Source organism: Empidonax traillii, unplaced genomic scaffold (assembly GCF_003031625.1).
Source record: "Empidonax traillii isolate 1590-97213 ecotype Southwest subspecies unplaced genomic scaffold, ASM303162v1 scaffold787:size292032, whole genome shotgun sequence".
NCBI classification, from domain to species: Eukaryota; Metazoa; Chordata; class Aves; order Passeriformes; family Tyrannidae; genus Empidonax; species Empidonax traillii.
Window position 1 is genome coordinate 228,563 of NW_020955980.1, and position 20,429 is coordinate 248,991.

Below are 20,429 nucleotides of genomic sequence, written 5' to 3' on the forward strand. Positions count from 1 at the left end.
CCATATCTTAAAACCTTTACCTGTACAGAAGAAAAAAGAACAAAGGAGAGAGGTTTGAATGAATTTTCATCAATGGCTGAAACAAAAAGAAAACCATAATCTTCAGAAACTGAAGTTACTTATAAACTTTCACTTCCTCGATGGCCAGCACGGCTTTTTCATCTGCAGCAGACAATTTCTGTTCCTTCTCCTGACGCTCATACTCTTCCTGGGTTAGTTTTCTGCATAGGAAATTAAAAAAAAAAAAAAAAAAAAAAAAAAAAAAAAAAAAAAAAAAAAAAAAAAAAAAAAAAAAAAAAAAAAAAAAAAAAAAAAAAAAAAAAAAAAAAAAAAAAAAAAAAAAAAAAAAAAAAAAAAAAAAAAAAAAAAAAGGCACAATATAATCCACCATTCTGCATCTACTACAACTCAAAATCAAGGCATTCCCCTGCTAACAACAGCGACATCAGAATCTGTAACAATGTGCGAGAACAGAGAGAGAAAAAATGATTTTTTTTTTAAGAAACAGATATACTCTTTTGAAATCAGCAGACAAACACTTAGTGCATAAAACCCTAAAATTAAGCACACACAGAAAGTTCTGTCAGCATCCGAATATCTGTCAGAATGTATCAATTGCAGGCAGTTCATCTTCAGATCCTGTAGTTTTCTTTGCGATTCTACAGATGGTAATCCAGATTTACAAAGGTACAAACAAGGAAATAGGCTGAACTGACATTAACCAAGGGAAATGAAGAAATGAATGTGTAGTGGAAAGGGGGGAATTTAGGGCCCAGGTGACCAACACATTCAATAGTCATTAATTGTGGGGAAAGAAGATTTTTTTTTTTCCTAAGTATTCAACATAGCAATTTACTACATGACCAATTTCCACAGTCTTTTTATAACCTCTTAACCTCACAGTTCACTTTTTTTTTGACATTTTTCTGAAAGTATTTAGGAGGTCCATATGTGTTCCTAACTTAGAAGGGCTATCCCACAAAACTGGAACCAATAAACTAGCAGCAAGTTAACTGTTCCTAACAGCCAGTTCAACACAATCCATTTCCTTGGCTACATGTCAAAGCATTTTTCCAGAAAAAAAAAAAGTGAAGAAGTTCTTTATTCTAATAAAGAAGTAGTAACAGGCAGTGTAAGTTTTGGAAAGAACAGAAATTCTTTACAGAGGTCAAGAGGAAGTTTTCCTTGAAAGGTGGGCTACCCTCCACCTCTCCATTATGTGTCTCCTATTTGTGGATCCTGACGTTTCAAGGTCAGGCAGTTTCACTAGTGAGGTGCTGTACAGCCTCACTTCCTTGGCTTGTTCCAACCCTGTGCTTCCCCCAGCCTACACACTCAAACCTTAGAAATTTCAATTGCTTCTCCATCACAATTTCAGTTTTCTGCAGAATTTAGCTGAAAATGTCCCTGAATTCTATTCTCAGATTTTCCCCAGTTGAGATGGTATTACAGACATTTCAGTAAGAAAATAAATGAATACCCAAATACACACTGGATCCTCACTGCTTACAGTTCATTCACCTCAGTTGCCACCAACTCAGCCTTAATTCAGCCCTTTGAGAATGCAAGAAGCTTACCAGGCTAAAATACCAAGCTCCTACATTGAAACTTACTGTCTACTCAATGAATTGAAGTCAGTGTAACAAACAAAGCTTCATGGCCCCTAGATTATCCTCGACATTTTTGGAGAATATAACAGATCAATCACAGAATTTGCAGACCAAGCCAGCCCTCTGCTCTCTCCAAAAGTTTAAAAGTAGAGGACAATACTGGGGGTGCAAACTGACAGTCCTCTCTGGAATGGTGGAAAAAGTGATAAAAGGGTACTAACTTCAACTGCACTGAAAGAGCACTCATCATCTTTGATTCCAACTACAACTTCAAGTTACTTGATCCTTCTGAGCAAAGAGCACTTGGATAGTGGCTATGATACAATATCCTGTCATGGCAGAGTAAGGAAAGGCTTACTTCTGGAGTGCCATCTCCTTCTGCTGGTAGAGTTCACCAAGTATCTCCACTTTCTGCTGCAGAGTTTTGCATTCATTTTCCAGTTGAGTTTTGGCTGACTGGAGTGAATAGGAGTCATGTTCCAATGTTTTTATTTTCTCTGTTGGAGAAGCGAAGGTAAGTGAGGAAGCTGAAGTTGCAGTGAGAACCATTATGCCACTTACACGCTCTGTTTCTTTTTAAACCACAAACAATTCTTTAGTAAACCTACCTTCCAGCTCATGTCTTGCTGCTACTTCATCATTCAGTTTGGACTGCAGAAGATTTCTGTCTTCTTCAACTATGGACAACATAGTTTTTACCTGAAAAGAGGAGCAGAGTGTTTTATATCCCAGGCATGGCAGTAATGTGACTGCATTTATTACACAGGTTGTGCACCTTACCCTGGAGACATCCATCATCTGCTTAATCTGAGCCTTCATCTTCTCACTCTCAATATCTAAAAGAGGAAAATATATTTGTTTTCCATATTTCTTAACCCTAAGTCCTTAGACTCTACAGCTGTAAAAAATAACCTTCCCTAAACTTTAGTTTAGGATAGTTCTTCTTACATGGTTTAAAAAAAGAAAAAAGAACACCAAACCCATGAGTGTGAGGTGAGGAACAAAGTACAATAGCAAATCCATGACCAGAACAACAGAACTATTGGATTTATTCCAAAAGGTGTTCAGAAGAGTCCTTCTTGTCACTTCTTCTGGACACCACACTAATACTGATGTGAGTGTAGCATCTATTACTGCACAGAGTAGCTGAAAATCAAAAAGTGGAAATTTCCAGCCCACATATACCATAGATAAAAAAAAAGGAAAAAAAAAAAAGAAAAAAGGGAAAAAAGAGGATTTCAAAAACATAGTAGCAAACACACATGCAACATCATAAATGACAAACTGCCTGAATAGTTTAGAAAACATCTATTTTGGTCTTTCAGATTTAAAAAACGTGATTAACTAAATTAATTCTCTTTCTGGAGCCAAACAGAACATTCATTAAAAATTCATATTAAAAATAAATGTACCACAACAACAAAGCTGAGATTCACAGCTTTCAGAGTGCCCTTAATTGCCAACCTTTACACATAATCTTTACAACTGTGTCATTACACTCATGATTTACCTAAAAGGGCATCTAAAAGCAATTACTGGCCTCTTTGACAGTTCCTCCCTCCAGCTGGAGGCTATTTTGTGTTTGAGGATTAAAGCTGTCATCCTGTTAACCCACAGGCAGATATATGCCTGGATTGTCCTTGTTCCCTCTGTGACATGCCACGAACACACCACCACGTGTGCTTCAGCCAGCAGGGTAGGATCACTGTACCTGGCAACTCTCCGTTGGCCAGCTCATCTCCTGGGCTCCACTCACTCCCCTTCTCATCCTTCTTGGTCTCTGGATCCATGTCCAGCTGCTTCAGCTGCATAATGCAGTTAGTTAAAACCTAGTAACGAAATCAAAGGTTCACTGAGGAAGAATTGCTCTACATTTTGCAAAGTATGACAAAGTATTTTATGATGCATAATATGAGGCAAGTTGGTTATAAAGAACCTACTTCAATTTCGTTTTCTTTGTAGGCAAGTGTTTCTTCTATGTCCTTCTGAGATTTCTGATACATTTGGATCTGCTCACGGAGCTCAGAATGCCTCTCACTCCAACCTTCAGCTTCTTTTAGCAGCTGTATGAAGCACCAAGGCAAGATGATTACTTCCTTTATTTTTAGTCCAGGGTGTATGTAATTAAAGTCTACTTTACTGCCAGCTCTGCTGATAACTGATCGCCACACGTCACAGATAAAGGGTAAACTTCATAGTTATCAGGCACATTGCTGTTCCATTGGCAGAACTGGATGCTGGGAATATTTCTGCAGTTTATTATTAGGTGACTTTACAAATCTGACATTTTCTCAGCTAATATCCCAACATCAGAACCAAACTGCTCACACACTTCAAAATACTAGGAATTAATTGCAGTCCAGAGGTAACCAAAACACATCCCTTAAAAGGCCATCTACTTCATATACGGAGAAAGAAAACCAATATTTACAATTATTTGTAAAAGAACTGTCATAGCATTTCAGGGTTAAAGGTCTCCCCACTTAGCTTCACTTCAGAACTGCTTTTTGGCAATTCTTTAGCATTACTTCCTTGGGTCCTGATCCCAAGTGGCAATCAGTGACTACCACATCAGCACAGACTTCCTGTGAAACTGCTGACCAAAACTGAACCACTGGAACTGGCAAAGCCCTCGTACCAGAGACATGTACGAGGCTCACCTGCACAAGAAGTCTGTACAGGCAGGCACAAAGCATTTAAATTTTATCATGACAATAGGAAACATGGAATTCTGCCATGCTAAGAAAATGGAGACATGCTGAAGTTACATGCAGAAAAAAAAACAGGAATAAAGCCCTCATATTTCCTTCTAAATACAAGGCTGCCTGGCCTGGGCATAGCTTACCTGCTCCTTGCTCTTTTTCAGCCTAGCATTCTCTTCCTGCACATGAAGCAGCTCAGATTTCACCTTTTCTTCACTTAGTTTAGCTTCATTAAGGGCTAACTGCACCTACATGTGAAACAAAAGAGGAACAAAAAGACTAAGTCAAACTACAATAGAGCAATAGCTGCATATAACCTGGAAAAATGGAAAAGAAAAAGGCACATATGCACACACCAACTGCAGCCTGCCAAGTGAGCATTTTCTATTACATAGATATGAATTTGCCTGGTACAGGAACTTTTGACTGTTGAGAGGGTGTAAATCATGCTTTACCTCTGAAAGCTCTGCAGAATGCACATTGATAGCCTCCTGCAGTTTCTCCAAGGACTTCTGGGTTTCAGAGAGCTGTGTAAGAAAAAGATGAGCAGTGATAGAGTATTAGCCAGGTACATGCCTCAGCCTGAGTAATTACTTTACCTGTATAGCCTAGAAGTATAAAAGAAAAGCCAAAACACCAAAAAAACTTCCACTCAGAGCAGCCATTGGACTGGTAGCAACAAAGCACTGGCTTATCAACAAGGCAAGGAATAGAAACATTCAGCACATTGGAATCAGCTGCCACCTATGACTCCTCCTGTTTGTGGCAAGGAAGTTCCCTGTACACCTGTGCAGCCGACAACGAAAGGAACACATACTGCTGTCATTAGCAGCGACCTTTGATCAAAAACAAGACCAAAGAACTTGTTGATACAGAAAAATCAGGCCTTAAAAAGAAGAAGAAAAAAGAGAAAACAACAAGAACAAGGGGCAGCTGAGAGATCCTCACATTCGTTGTAGAGATAGATGCTTCTCTAAGCACAAGAAAACATCTCTCACCAACCAGAAACCTTCTGGCTCCAGCTAGGAAGTATTAGACTAGCCCATGGTCTGAATACATCTGTTTGTTTGTGAAAGAACATAACCACACAAATCCATCACGTTCTCACCAAAAAGAAGAAAAAGAACAAAAGCAAACCACCCAAAATCAAATGAACTAAACAAAAAAAAAACAAACAAAAACCCAAACCAAGACAACCAAAACAGATTCTCCAGCTAAAGCTTGGGATGAACACGAAATTTATTTCAGTTCTTTTTGAGGTGGCTCACCTTGCTTGTTGTAATGCTATCTAACTGGTTGTGACCAGCTTTTAGGGCACACTAAGTTAAGAACAATACAAAACATGAGCGTGATTGCTCTAACCTTGTTCTGTTTCTTCTCATTCTTCTTTCTCTCCGTTTCAAGCACTGTGTGCAGATTTTTCACTTTGTCGTCTAGTTGATGCTTTGCTTCTTCCAGTTCTTTGACAGTGTCCTTAAGAGAAAAAAAAAAAAAAAGGGTAAAGACCAACATAAAGCAAACTATTTTAACTGATATTTCTGCTGTCAGTACAGAGAGAGTTAACTGTCTCTTACCTTAAGCCCTGCAGTTTCATCAGAGAGAATGTCTTTTTGTTCTTGGGCCACTTTCATGGATTCCTTTGCTTCCTTTATCTAAGCACAGAAACAACCACACAGAACTGAGGAAACTGTCAGCATAATATTCAGCAAGAATAGAAAATAATACATTAGCTGTTGAATTGACTGTGTCACTAAAGCAATAACAGAAAATCAGGTAGCAAAGGACAAGAACTTAGGACAATACCTTTTGATCATATTCTGACAACTTTTCCAAGATTTCTGTTTTTTCTTGCAGAAGGTTTTTAATCTTTTCAGCAAGTTGCTTTTCAGTCACTAGGAAGAAAAAGAAAGCTTACAATAACTGTACTTCATATACTGGAGGAAAAACAAATCAGCTATCATTACTACCACTTTAGGGAATATTTTCAGATAATGACTTAAAAGCATAAATCAGGATAGTGCCAATTCCTTGGCAGTTAGCCCTTTCTACACCTCCAGCTTCCATTTAGAGTTAGGACTGAAAATAAGATAGTAAAGCACTGAACACTGACAAAAAACACTTGCGTTCACTTCACAGGAGCTGGTCACAGAACCCAGAGCAGAGTAAGGTGCTAGCTGTGCACCGATGAGGTACGTTCAGGGGAAGAACCAGCAGTGAGGACCTCACAGTAGTCTCAGAACGCTGCTCAGACACTCCGGGAGACGCAACACCTCCCCCACCAACTACCTTTCTGCTACATTGGAGCTGAATGTTTGGTCAGCAAAGGCAAGAGGATGAAAGTTCTGTTCTGGTCCTGCTGGGAACAGAAAGGAGACTGTCGGCTAGAGGCACCATCAGTAAGTCTCAAGGAACTGGAATTCTTAGACCTCAAAAAGGCTGTGACCAAGCAACAGTCTTTAGGCATGCATTTGCTTCTCCCCCTGAACAAGTCACCAACCAACCCTTAGGATTCACCAAAAATCATTAACATATTTAAATTACTTTACTGCAAATTAATTAAAAGCCCCAACCAATTGTAGTTATTTTTCAAGTCCTAAGCCACCTCTGTCTGTATCTGAACGCCCCAAGCGCCAATTGCCTCACAACAAATCCTGCAGCACAAGAAGCACTGGATGTTCCAACTGCATCCCACAGAGTGCAATGGCAACTGCTACTCCTCCTTCCCTCCCCTCCCACACGAGGGGTCCTGGGAGAGCCTTTCCCACTCTGGGGACAGGACAGCCAGCAAGTGACTGCCAAGGTATAACACAGCTCTCAGCAGTTTAGGGGGGACAGGAATCCTTTCCTTAGCTTCATCTCACAATTTCACACTGTCATTATGAGAGGATAATAGACTTTATTTTTGTGACTCTAAATGTAATTTATTTTTGTCACCGTTAATACACTATTATTTAGGGTAAATATTTTAATAATATGACCTTTATCAAGATTAAAGAGTATCTATTTGTTCCTAGCTTCGGTAGTTTCTGTACAGCATCACACAGGAGAATATTTGGGGGGTGGAATTAGATCTGCGCTCCTCACTGGTTTAGGGTGGGCTGTGGTGCTAAGTGATTTCTACACTACCAGTACCAATGGTTTTCCTGAACTACAGAAATCGCAGATCTAAGATGGACTTTTTCAGCTCATTAATTCTGCATTAACTGTACAGAAAACTGCAGCATAACCACAGTGAAACTAGAGAGGAATGACTGATAAATAGTATGGTTTGTGAGGAAGAGGCAGAGAGTTCCTGTGAAGATAATTCTTCCATATTTTCAATTTGTATTCAATTATGAATTTCAGCAATCACCCTACTTTTAACCCAATTTTTTTCCCACTCAGTACATTTTAATTTTGGAAACCTGAAGCTGGAGAAATACTCTTGTAAGAAGTAATGTATAGTCACAGGAATACCTGCATATTTAGGTCTACAATTAAGAGGGTCTCTTTACAACTTCCCAGCAGTCAGCCTCAGGATCCCCTCAATCCAAAAAGGCAAGAGGAACTAGCTCCTGCTTTCTGAGAAGAAACAGCAAGCAAAAGTAGATCCACTACTAATCAAAAAACCAAACCAAACTGCCCCACAACCAAGCACACCAGTAAAGACCCATGGTTCACATTTATTTCGAACAAGGTGGAGCTGTTCCTTGCCCTTTGTTTTGCAGGTGTGAGCTGCACTGCTTCTCCTGATCAAAGCATTATCAAAAGCAAAATTTAAATTCTGAGATTCAACTAATCTACTGGCCAAGCTTACACCGTAATCTTGGACTTGGCATTCTCTTTGAAACAGAGTAAAGATGAATACTTGGTCCTCTAAAACAACCTAACAATCGTCAAAACTTTTACATGTCCAAGCATCAACTACACTGAAAAGCAGAGAGGAACTTACCTTGATATATTCTACTCTTTACCTACAGAAGAAAGAGAACACACACAAAAAAAGATTAGTCATAAAGAGTGGTGAAAAATTTTATTAATTTTCCCTATAGAAAAAAGCCACCACTTATATGCAGATTAAAGCAACATATGGAAGACGCATCTATCACTGCCAACAAGTGTTGAGTAACACTACAAACGAGCTTAGGTTGTTTTCTAATAAAAGCTTCTAGGCTAAAGCCCTGTCCCAGAGCCTTAGTAAACGTCTGTTTACTCACTCACTAAAAGGATAGCGGTAACTGCCCATATCCAATTTGCAAAGAAAATGAAGCCATTTTGCATTAAACCACAGCCCTGAACAAACACAAACCACACTGGCATTCCAGTTCTGATCCCCTTAAGGCAATGTATGTTTACATGGCAGGTGCTTGTTTCAAAATTAACGCAGAAAAAGAAGAATTTCAGAAGTTTTTTTGATGCTTTTCTACTTACACTGCTTTGCATTTGAAACTGAGCCACTGTATTCAATACCAAAACCAAGCAAGGGGAAAAAACTACTAATATTGTTTACAGATAATATTTAGTTTCAATTCATTTTTCTCAGGCAAATATAAAGTATTCTACAGATTTCTGTAGAGTATATAATGACTGCACTTGACAGCTGTAAAAGAAATTGGCCTATTTGATTCTCATCTCAGCTCCCAAGGAGATGCACTGCTATACTTGAGAGCGGTGATGGTGTTTTTGTTGCAAAGAAAATTATCCATGTAGGAAAGAGGACAAACACAGACTGAGGAGAAGAGTGGGGAAGGGGCTCTCCGGTCAGAATTAATATCGGGGCTTTAGGTTTCTAAATGCAGTGCCTACAAGCAGCTGGACAACATGAAGAGGGGAAGGATTAACTGCTTGTTTTGGAGGTAGTCAGCAACAGGCTCAAGCACACGGAAGGCTTCTCATTTCAAAGATATGCTGACCCTTTCCTCAGCTGCCTTTATTTACATCACACGCCTCTGTTTTGTTTTTGAAATCAGGTCGTGCTAAGAGATCTTCAATTAACAGCTTAAAGAAAATGCTTCTTAGCAAACTTACTTTAGCTATTCAGCCCAATGTTTAGTTCACATTAATGCTCTAAACAGAAAAAGTAAAACCATGAAAGACCACATACTGCTTTGAGCCCAGTAATACTGAAACAGTTTAACCATACAAAGGACCACTCGGTAAGTGAAACATCAGCAGGTAAGCATGACATATACTCACTGAAAGGCAGGTTCTCCAGAAAAAAACAGCAAACGTGACAATTCCCACTAAGGCAGTCATAATAACAGGCTCCCATGGAAGTCCATGGAAATCAGGCCCAGGACGCATTTCCTCAGGCAGGGTGGCAACCAACTGAAAACCGACAGCATTGACAGCTATGAGCATGTTTTCATTAAATACTCAGGCAAAATAAACAGTCTGCAAGGTGCTTTTATCTCTCTCATAAAACCAGAGAACCATCTAGAGCTTTCTTGCAGTTTTGGTGAAAACTGAAAATGAAGAAAACCACAGAGCAGCTCGCTGCCCACGTTTCAGTAAAAACTCCAAGTATCAGGAGGACACCTGGCAGTGACAAGTCTGCTGGTGCTCACATTTTGTGTTACACACCACTGGCAGCTATCTGACTTGCTTCCAAACAAAGCTATAAGGATGGGAAAAAAAATAGGAAAAAAAATCCAAACATTTTTACATCTGGACAGTTTTACGTCTGTAGCAATCCAGTGAAAATAGCTCAGATCTCTCCCCAGCTGTTGCCCCGGCCACAGGGTCATATGCCAGGTGCCTCCTCCTCTACCTGGAGGCCAGAGAGCACCTGGGGGAGGTGTGAGTGCCTGGTACGGGTTACAGGGCCGATAGTGACACGACATGGCGCTCGGGGAACAAACTGTGCGACCCACACGGGAACCGCTGCCTTCTCCCTCCCTACCCTCTCCACAGCCGACAGCGACGAGGGACCAGAAGGAGGGCGAACATCTGCCCCTGCAGAGCCCGGCCCAGGGGCGAGCTCTCCCACCCCGGCAGGGATCCCGGGCGTCAGCGGCCGCCTCCGCTACCTCGGGATCACTCCACAGTGCGGGGCGGGGGCACGGGACGCGCAGCACCCCCCCACGGTGACCCCCTCAGGGACGCGCCTGGCTCCGGGGGGGGGCAGTGTCACCGCCCGGGTCGGCAAGACCCCTCCGCCGCTCCTCACAGCCCGCCCGCCGCCACCCTCACCTGCTGCAGCCGCCGCCCCGGCGGGAGCTCCGCCGGCCGCCCGCAGCCTGCCGCGGGATCCATGGCGGCCCCGAAGCACCAGGCACACGTCAGCTCTTCCCTCCTCCCCTTCCCTCCTCCGCCGCGCGCACTGCCCGCCTGGCCCCGTCCCCTCGCGGCTGCCCCGCCCCGCCCCCCCCGTTGCGTCACTGCGCGCACCGCCGACACTCACCCGCCGCAGCAGCTCCCGCGCCGCCCGCCAGGAGGCGCCCTCGGCCGCGCCGGCACCTGCTGGGGGTGGAGAGAGGGAGGGGCGGCGTCACCTCAGCGAAGGGACAGCCGGGGCAGGCCCCGCCGCCAACCCCGCGCCGCCGCCGCAGGGGCGGGTCATGGCCCCCGGGGCTCCAGGGCACCGAGGAAATCATAGAATCATAAAATCATAGAATTAACTGGGTTGCAAGAGACCTCCGAGATCATCAAGCCCAACCCGTGATCCAACCCCACTGTGATTACCAGATCATGGCACTCAGTGCCACATCCAGCCTCGTCTCAAAAACCTCCAGGGACGGTGAATCCACCACCTCTCTGGGCAGGCCATTCCAATGCCTGATCACTCTCTCTGTAAAGAACTTCTTTCTAATATCCAACCTAAACCTCCCCTGGCAGAGATTAAGCCGTGCCCTCTTGTCCTGCTGCTGATTGTCTGGGAGAATAGACCAACCCCCACTTGGCTACCACCTCCTCTCAGGCAGAGAGTGATGAGGTCACCCCTGAGCCTCCTCTTCTCCAAACCAAACAACCCCAGCTCCCTCAGCCTCTCCTCACAGGACTTGTGCTCAAGTCCCTTCACCAGCCTCGTTGCTCTTCTCCGGACCTGCTCCAGCACCTCAATGTCTTTCCTGAATTGAGGGGCCCAGAACTGGACACAATACTCAAGGTGTGGCCTCACCAACCATAGGGTGAGTACAGGGGAAGGATCACTTCCCTCATCCTGCTGGCCACACTGTTCTTGATGCAGGCCAGGATGCCATTAAGAACAGCGAAGAGGCAGAAAAGTCCTCAGAAAATAACACTCATAGTCCACAAGCGGCATTACAGGGCGGGACACGGCTGTGCAGCGTCACTCTGCCTCTGACAGACCACCCACAGCTCCTCCAGCTGCGAGTCAGCAACAGAGCAGAACACATTCTTCATTTCCTATCCTTCCCATTAGTTTCCAGCACTGTCCACAGAATCACAGAATATCCTGGGTTGGAAGGGACCCTCAAGGCTCGTGGAGTCCAACCCTTAGCCTTGCACAGGACAGCCCCAAGCATCACACCATGTGCCTGAGAGCACGGTCCAAATGCTCCCTGAACTCTTGTCAGTACCCTGTTAGTATGGCATAAACTTTAAACCATCTTCACACCTCTACCTTGAACTGATTCCTGCCTCTTCTCTTCATTGCTGCTGCTGCTGCTGCCAGGAGTCAGGCCAGGCCAGCAGATTCCACAGCCACCTACCTGCCTGTTGCTAGACCACAGAACAGCTGCTGTGACCATCAGCTCAACAGCGTCCGCCCTGTTACTTTGCAGCACTTCTACCAGTCCTCATAAGAAATCCTGGCAAACATTTAACCACTCTTAGGAAGGAATGCAAGTTGGTCTGAAATACAGCTGAGCATCTGAGTGCTTCACCACGTAAGTTATCCACAGGCCATTTAAAATTCATTAGGTGTCTTTCCATTCAATCTAGATTTTCCTGCAGATCTTAGAAGCTGCTCAAAAACACTTTGCTGTGGGGATGGTACAGCACCTCAGGAGCGTAGAAAAGCTAGGCAAGATGTGCCTGAATTCTTTTTCTAAATGCTCATTGGAGACAGATTTTTTAAGCATAATCAGAGGTGAATGCAGAACAGCAAAGCCGAGCTTAGCACCGAGAATAGAGTCAAAGATAGTTTCATGCCAAAACAGAGCAAGGGAAGATGACAGTAATAGGATCCCTTCTTGGTGCAATGACGAGTCAGCACAGATCAGCAGAGGGATAAGGCCCCAGCCAAAGGGAGTCAAACATTGCTCCTCCTCCAACACACAGAGAAATTACTGAACTGCCTGAGGGGAAAGCTACACACCATCTTTCCTGGAAAGTAATACAGCCTTGAGACAGAGGCTAAAAAGAGTGAGAAGAGAGGGCACATGATTCTATGGGCAGTCCTGTCTACAGCACATGACACAAGGCTGTCAGTCCCTGCAAGGAAGAAACCTGGGCTATAATGGTATGCTTCCTGCGATTCCTGCTCTTTATCCACTACCATCCCAAGACACAGTCCACTAGCCCAAGCACAGAACTCCAACTATGACACTCACAGAAGCTCTTTTCTTACTCCTAAATTGAGAAATGACAGAAAAATTGCTGTGCTAAGTTAACGACACAGGACTGCCACTAGAGGGACTGCTGTGGATCAGGGAAAGCCATTAGTATTACAACAAAGGACAGTAAAAATATTAGCAAAACCCCCCGGTATTTGCCTAAAATTACATTCAACCATGCACCTCTTCAAGAGCAAAAGAACAAAATAACCCAATTCCAAATGGTTACCTGCAGCAATATCTTCCTTGGCACTTTGTTCTGAATCAACTGACCCAAAGGAAGTATCTTCCAGGATCGATCCTCTTTCACTGTCATAACCTTCTTCAGGTTCTCCATTGTCTGAGAAGTTGGCCTCTTCATGCATAGGTGGAACACTAACAGCCTTCTCTTCCTTCTCAATAGGCTGCTCTGGCCTCTTATCTTCAAGCTGCTGAAATTCCTGATTGTCCTCATCGATGGCATTTGGGTTTCTGATGGTAACTCTGCCATATTCAGCCTCTTTTGCAACATCTGTGACAGACAAGGAGAAATGAATTAAGCACTGAGCTAATGTATATTTCTAACCCACAGCTGTCTTTCTTGGCACTTATTAAATATTTCTGCCTGTGTATCACTTTCAATATATTCTCAATCAACTTTCAGTTGTTAATTAAATGTTTCTATGAAATTTATGCAAGATATCAACCACTGACCTTGCAGTGAAACAGTGCAAGGTGAAATATTTTCATCACTCATGACCTTTTCACAAATCACATACCCAAGATGTACTACTTGTACTTGCCAAGAGTGTATCTTAACCTCTTACACAGTAATTAGAAAAACCAGCAAGTTTGTAGCAGACTGTATCTCTGGTTCTTCCCCCATCAAAAGATCTCTTTGTTCAGTGTTTCTACCAACATGCTCTTTTACCAATGTGGGGAAAAATACAATAGAGACACCAGAGATTTCAGATGCAGGGATTTAGTACCTCAACTTCACATTAATCACTGGATCTCTCACAATTAGGGGCTAACTACTTCAGGGGAAAAAAGAGTGTTCTAAACCCTCCAGAAAATTCAGCATGTTAGTATATATGACTCTCAGTTTCCTAAGGAGATACAGACATGTCCTGACTGGCTACTTCTAACCATATCCATGCATGGATACCCTTTATCTTACAAAGAACTTGGCCCATAAGAACAGACATGCTGAGCTCAACATTTCCTCTCAGGATTTGTCCCTGAGCCACTCATCACAATGCTGAAAACATGCATGAAATATAAGCAAAATCCCAGAATATTTCACAAGGCCTCTTTCAATTCTACTCCCTCACACTCTTCTTAAGGCTTCTCTGGGTTACGTAGTGTTGCCTGAGATAGGGTTTTACTTCCGTTTCATCTGTTTATTAACTGATTTGACATCCTACCTTGAATGTGCAGCTGGTCATCTTCCAGTTCTGGAATAGATGCAAGTGGGACACTCTCACTGGCAGATGAATATTTACTCCGTAAAGAATATATTAATTCTTGAATGTCATCCATCAGTGCACTCTCCTCATCATACAAATCCATCTCTTTCACCACCTCTTCTTTATTTTCTGCCACTCTGGAATCCAGAACTTTTCCTACAACATCCATAATGTTCAATTCTGAAAACTCAAGTATCTGATCCAAGGCTTTCTCAACATCTCCGTTATTATGGCTTGCCTCACGAGCAAGCTCCATCTCCACCTTCATGTCGTGGAACATGGCTTCTATCCTGACCACCTCTTGGAACCCAAGGTACTTCTGCAGACGCATCACACGCTTCTCATCCAGAAAATCTCTGATTATTGTGAGCCGCTTCACAGACTCGTTGAAGTCTGTTACAGTGTCGTTTGTGGCTGCTGAGCTGTCAGCAGGGCTGGGGAAATGTGCAGACTGCTGTTGGTCATTTCTCGTATGCTCTAAATTTTGCACCTCTTTTGAGTCTTTTTGTGACATGCCCTCTGGGAGATGATCTTTCTTTTGGTCAAAGTCATCACTGTTTTCTGTGTCAGGAGATTGGAAATTATCTTCTTCCACAGCCGATGGCTCCTCAGTTTCAGAAGGCTCCTCATCATCTTCCATGACATATTCCATCTCATCCAATTTAGCATCTCTTCTTACTGGTACATCAACATCTTTCTTCCCAGTCTCGCTTGCATTTTGCATGCTGATTGTTCTTTTAGCCTCCTTAGAAACTGAGTTTGTGTCCTCTCCTGTTTTGTAAGTAGGATTTGGGGTTCCTGAAACAGCTTCACTAAGTCCTTCCAATTCAGGATTTGTATTTTCAACACTTAGTGTATCACCCTGTACATTTGCAGCCCTTACTTGTGACAGCTTTGCACTTGCTGCATTCTCATCTTCCAGCAGCTCATCCTCTTCTTGTTTCAGGTCAGGGTCATCCTCAGCATGTGGCTCTTCAGATTGCAATTCTGGTCTTAGAGTTCTTTCTTTAGCTAAATCTGTGCCAAGATTTCCGTCTGAATCTGCATCCTCAGTACGAGCAGTTCCTTGCTGAGTAAGTGTCTCTGTATTAGTATTCTGTGTAGTGCTTTTTGATTTTTCTGCAGGGGAACTTTTCTCAATGCTTTCTTCAAATACTGGCAACTTGTCAGGATTTCTTGAAGGTTCTTCATTCACATTTGCCTCTGAATACTCAGTCTCATTTTCCCATGGCCTGTGTTGCTCAACAGCTCCACTATGGCTTGGTTCTCCCTCCCCTGCAGGAGTTTCTTTCATGTTTCTGCTTTTCATTTCCAGTTCTTTGTTAGGAGAGGCAGATTTTTTATTTTTGTGATCAGTCTCCCCTCTTTGATTTAAATCTTCATGTCCAAGAAGTTCTTTCTCCACTGCAGGCATTCCATGCTCCACTTTGACTCTCAAGAGGTCAGTATCTCCAAGGTCATTTTGAGATGCATTTTTTACCTCTTCCACTGTTTTGGCTGGAACATCAACAGAAGGCTTGTTCTCAGCTCTTCCTTTCTCATTTGTTTTGTCCCACGACCTTTTGTGCTTTAAATTGCTCTCCAAGACCTCCCCTGAGGTATCCCCCTCAAACTTTTTCTCACTTTTCTCTGTTTGAGCAAGTGGCACTCTTTTGGGACTTTTGTCAATACCATCAGCAGATGGTTGTAAAGCATCTTGCTTGTTTTTCACAAGTGATTTGGACTCCAGATCATCTTCTGGACTAGGCAAAGCAGGAGGATCAGGCACAGCTGTACTCTTCAGCACTCCAGGATGTGACTCTGCTCCATCCGTGTGCTGCTCTTCAAACTGTTCAGTTTTGTTTGTTTGTTCTTTTGAATCCAGATCACTGGAACCTACAGGTTCCTTTCTAAGGAGTTCTTTGGAGGGATCATCAGGTTGAGCCGTTGCTGGTGCTCCTCTTTTACTTATTAGCGCCACGTCATCCTGTTTTTCTTTTGTGTGTTCAGATTCGGACCTGTCCACACTTCCACTGTCACCTGACCTCTTGCTCCTACTGAAGGCATCCTCGAGAATTAATGCATCTGAATTGGGTTCCTCCTCATTGTCTCTTTGGTTATTTAGCTTTGTAGCGCCCTTTGCATCTTCATCAGGTTCATGGTTTTGTGACTCAACATCATCGTTTCCATCGTCTTCTAAATCCTCTGGGGATGTGATTTCATCCTCTGCCGTAAAAGACAGCAAAGGGATTTCTGCAGACTGATCGTCAAAGTCTGGCTCCTCCTCTGCGTCAGGAGGATTAATGCTCAAATCGTCATTTAAATCATCTTCCAGTGACGTAACAAGGCGAGTCACTTCATCATCTGATACAACAGCATCAGCAGTTGAGCCAAATTTTGTTTTCAAGTTCACAGAGAGCTCTCTGTTTAAAAGTGTATAGGCATTGACTGCTTCATTCTCTTGGTCAAGTTGACTTATTTCACCCTGAGGAATACTAGTGTTTTTGGTATTTTCACTTTCTAGCCCTTTTAATTTCCCATGTAGCATTCCTTTCAAGTGCTCATGTGCAATTTGGTCTCCCTGAGAGTTTTCTTTGTGACTATTGGCATTGGAGTGTTCCCCAGTGTTTTCAGTTCCTTCTGTAAGAGAACTGTCCACTTCATGTGTCAAGACAAGGTTTTCCTTGTCTTCTTCAGTGCTCTGCTCGCCTGTCTCCAAAGCACCAGGGGACATTACTCTACCAGCCTGTTCAGTCTCCTTATCCCTCTCAGTTCCTTCAGCTGGTTCTGTCCCTGGATCACTCAGTTCAGTTTCCCCTTCACTTGCTGTTGTCTCTTGCAATGACTTTAAAAGCTCATCCACGTTATAGTTATCAAAGTCATCCCTTCCGCCATCAAAGCAAACGAAGTCTGTTTCCTGAAATGAAAAACAATATGTAGTCAAAAAAATTTATTTTATTTATTACAGTGATGAGACCAAATCAATTTTCCTAGTTAGAGAAAGGTGCAGCAGCGAAGTAAATTACATTAATCATGCAGAATTGACCTCTTGCGTCCTTAACCAAAGTTCTGAAATTGGTGGAGGTTTTGTCCAAGGACTCACAAAAGCCTAAATAAGAAGTATTTGGCTTTGCCCTGCCAGAGACCTCCTAGCGAGGAACAAAGTGGAAGTCAGCAACAGAGTTGACAGTATTACACTTTACTCATCATCACATATCCTGAATCAAGAACAAGTCTATTGCTGAATGGCAGTTAAGAGAAGAAAACAAATGTTGCTAAGCTTGTTTGTCTCGATCTCTTAGCTGGTCTTTCCTTACACGACCAAGTCCTCCCAGGAGGAGCTCCCTGTCACATAATTTCTGAAAAATAAATAGAAGCAGTGTAAGACACTTAACATGATTTTATAGAATGGTTTGGATTGGAAGGGACCTTAAAGATCATTTAGTTCCAACTCTCCTGCCATGGGCAGGGACAACTTCCACTAGACCAAGTTGCTTAAAGTCCCATCCAACCTGGCCTTGAACACTTCCAAGAATGGGACATCCACGACTCCTCTGGGCAAGCTGTGCCAGTGCCTCACCACCCTCACGGTAAAGAATTTCTTCCTAGTACCTAATCTAAACCTACTCTCAGTTTGAAGCCATTCCCTCTTCTCTTGTCACTAAATGCTCTTGTGAATAGTCTCTCTCCAGCTTTCTTGTGGGTTCCCTTCAGGTACTGCAAGGCCACAATTAGGTCACCCCAAAGTCTTCTTTTTTCCAGGCTGAACAAACCCAATTCTATGAGCCTTTCCTCACAGGAGATGTGTTCCATCCCTCTAATCATCTTGGTGGCCTCCTCTGGACTCACTCTAACAGGTCCATGTGCTTCCTGTGCTGGGGACCCCAGAGCAGATGTGGTCTCACCAGAGTGGAGCAGAGGGGGCAGAATCACCTCCTTTGACCTGCTGGCCAAACTGCTTTGGATTCAGCCCAGGGTACGACTGACTTTCTGTCCAACACTGCAGCCTCAAAGAGGCCTTACTCACACAGCTGTGGAGTTACCAGCTACTAGAGCATGAAAGTTGTTCATGCATGAAAGGGCTGAAGGAGCAATTCTAGAGTCAAAGGCCTAAGCGTATCAGGTTTTCTTTGTTTCTGACAGTACTTTAAACTTTGAAAGTTTGGGAAAAGAAACTATTTTGGATACATACCAAACAACCTATGCCCAAGCCAGCTAGTGGCACTTCTAGAGTTCAATCCAAGCACATTCCATTAGAAGAAAACCAAACCATTAAAAAAAAAAAGAAAGAACAATGCCCACATTTTGGCCTGATACTTTCACACTCATCCACGTACATAGTTGCACAAACTTCCACCCCCCACATATATGTGCACCTTTGCACATATGTAGCTGCTTACTAACAGAAAGTTACTAAAAATCACTGATATTCCCATCTCCTCCTCAGGGATTTTACTGAATGCTGAGGTTAGGAAACAGTAAGAAGCCCAACTGAAAAAAGAAAAAAAAAAGAATACTTACATCTGTTGGCAATTCTAGCTCCTCATCGGAATAATTATGATTTATTTCAAGTAAATCCTTTGGAAAATATCCAAAATCACTTCCAACCTGTCAAAAAACAAACACAAGCAAACAAAAAGCAATAAAGAAGCTTTAGAAATCATGCGACCATGTCAAAAATCCTAATTGCAGGCACTAATAACAAATATGTTGAACTGACTCTGAAATATTCTAAATGAAGTTTAACACAGTGAATGAAAGACCAGTGACACCTTGTTTATGCAAGAGTTTTCATTGAGGTTTTCTAGTACATTTCACAGCAGCTTTGTGAAGTTGGTGGGTTTTACTGTTCGTGTTTTAAAGCCTGACATATAACAAATTATTAGGAGAGTTGGGAGCGAAGCCCATGCATTCTGGCTCATGTACTGTAACTGCTATTGGGTGCTCTCAGGGACACTACACATGCCTCGAGGATTTTCTCAAGCAGCAAGCAGAAGAGGATCTTCGACTAATAACATTTACATTCATGCATAATATTATAGCCCAGAATATGCTCACTTTGTAACTTACAGGAAAAAAATAAACTCTTAAAGCAGATTGTAGGAAAATGCAAAATTGTACCTGAGGTACTAATCCTTTTAAAACCTGTGTGAAAAATATGCCCCCCTCTGCAAATGCACTGTTGCTCTTCACTGCCTAAGACAAGCAAAAATCAGTCACAAATGGTTATTTTCAAGCAAGTCAACGTGTTAAGCCAAGGCAAACAGTGGAAGACAAGAATCTCTCTTATCAATCACCGGATAAGATCTACACAGTAATGCTCTCACTTGGGAGTTCTGACAACAGCTGTCAAGAAGCCAATATTAAGAGCATGCTATCACTACACAGATTAGATAATTCAGGTAATTAGACACACCTAAAAAAGTACAGAGTTCCTAGATGACCGGGAGGTCAAATATCCAGGGGGACAAATTATGTTGGTCATTTCCACAGTCATATGTTATAGGAGGAAAATGACAATTGCCCATTTTCTTGAAGAGTTTGTTTGGGAAGAGCACTCAGCTAAAGATCAAATTTAAGAAGAAACCAGTTATATCAAAACAATTAGGGACACAGAGATATAAGTATTGTTAAACTGATTGCACTGAAATAGGTTAACCTGAGTTGTAGTTTTCTGGATTTACAACAGCACAGAAAAAAAAAAGAAGAGAGGGAATTAGTATCTAGTAAATAATATATGCTAATAATTTGGGGGATGTTTGTTTTGATGTGCAAGCAAAGTAAGCCTGATGTATTATAGGACTTCCTTTCTTTACTATTTCTCATTCAAATTTTGCCTTCCACAGTTGATATCTCTGAAGTTAGTAACAAGTATATTAAAAAAAACAAACTGTTCCCTCCCCACCTTTTGCAAACACATACAGTCTCGTAGAGAAAATAGATAATGTATACAGGTTTATTTTGGGAATTATCAGGAATGATAAATTAATTTTGCCAAGTCAAATCAATGCTTGATATACTACAGTTTTACTCTAAATAGGCTTGTTTTTCTCTCCAAACTTCTATTCCAGTTTTAAGCAATCCTTCTGAAAACAAAAGCTGAAGCTTCAAAGTAGTCTTCTTGCTAATCTCTGTGACTCCCATTATAATCAGGCATCACAATTGGAAACTTATTTATTGCAGTCCAAGCTG

At 42.4% G+C, this 20,429-nt stretch overlaps 1 protein-coding gene across 1 annotated transcript in view; it reads right to left on the minus strand.

The window, feature by feature from the left end:
- The window catches only part of MIA3 (MIA SH3 domain ER export factor 3), a 29,007-nt gene that overhangs the window by 3,963 nt on the left and 4,615 nt on the right, over window positions 1-20,429 (minus strand). Inside the window, exons 3-19 of the mRNA XM_027901485.1 lie at window positions 18,759-18,845; window positions 14,217-17,154; window positions 13,040-13,321; window positions 10,695-10,750; window positions 9,488-9,619; window positions 8,244-8,265; window positions 6,116-6,204; window positions 5,887-5,964; window positions 5,675-5,785; window positions 4,768-4,839; window positions 4,456-4,560; window positions 3,551-3,673; window positions 3,322-3,439; window positions 2,391-2,446; window positions 2,219-2,309; window positions 1,969-2,107; window positions 120-221 (exon numbers count right to left, since the gene is read on the minus strand). Coding sequence (XP_027757286.1) covers window positions 120-221; window positions 1,969-2,107; window positions 2,219-2,309; window positions 2,391-2,446; window positions 3,322-3,439; window positions 3,551-3,673; window positions 4,456-4,560; window positions 4,768-4,839; window positions 5,675-5,785; window positions 5,887-5,964; window positions 6,116-6,204; window positions 8,244-8,265; window positions 9,488-9,619; window positions 10,695-10,750; window positions 13,040-13,321; window positions 14,217-17,154; window positions 18,759-18,845 — 4,601 coding nt within the window. The remainder of the gene's footprint in view (window positions 1-119; window positions 222-1,968; window positions 2,108-2,218; window positions 2,310-2,390; window positions 2,447-3,321; window positions 3,440-3,550; window positions 3,674-4,455; window positions 4,561-4,767; window positions 4,840-5,674; window positions 5,786-5,886; window positions 5,965-6,115; window positions 6,205-8,243; window positions 8,266-9,487; window positions 9,620-10,694; window positions 10,751-13,039; window positions 13,322-14,216; window positions 17,155-18,758; window positions 18,846-20,429) is intronic.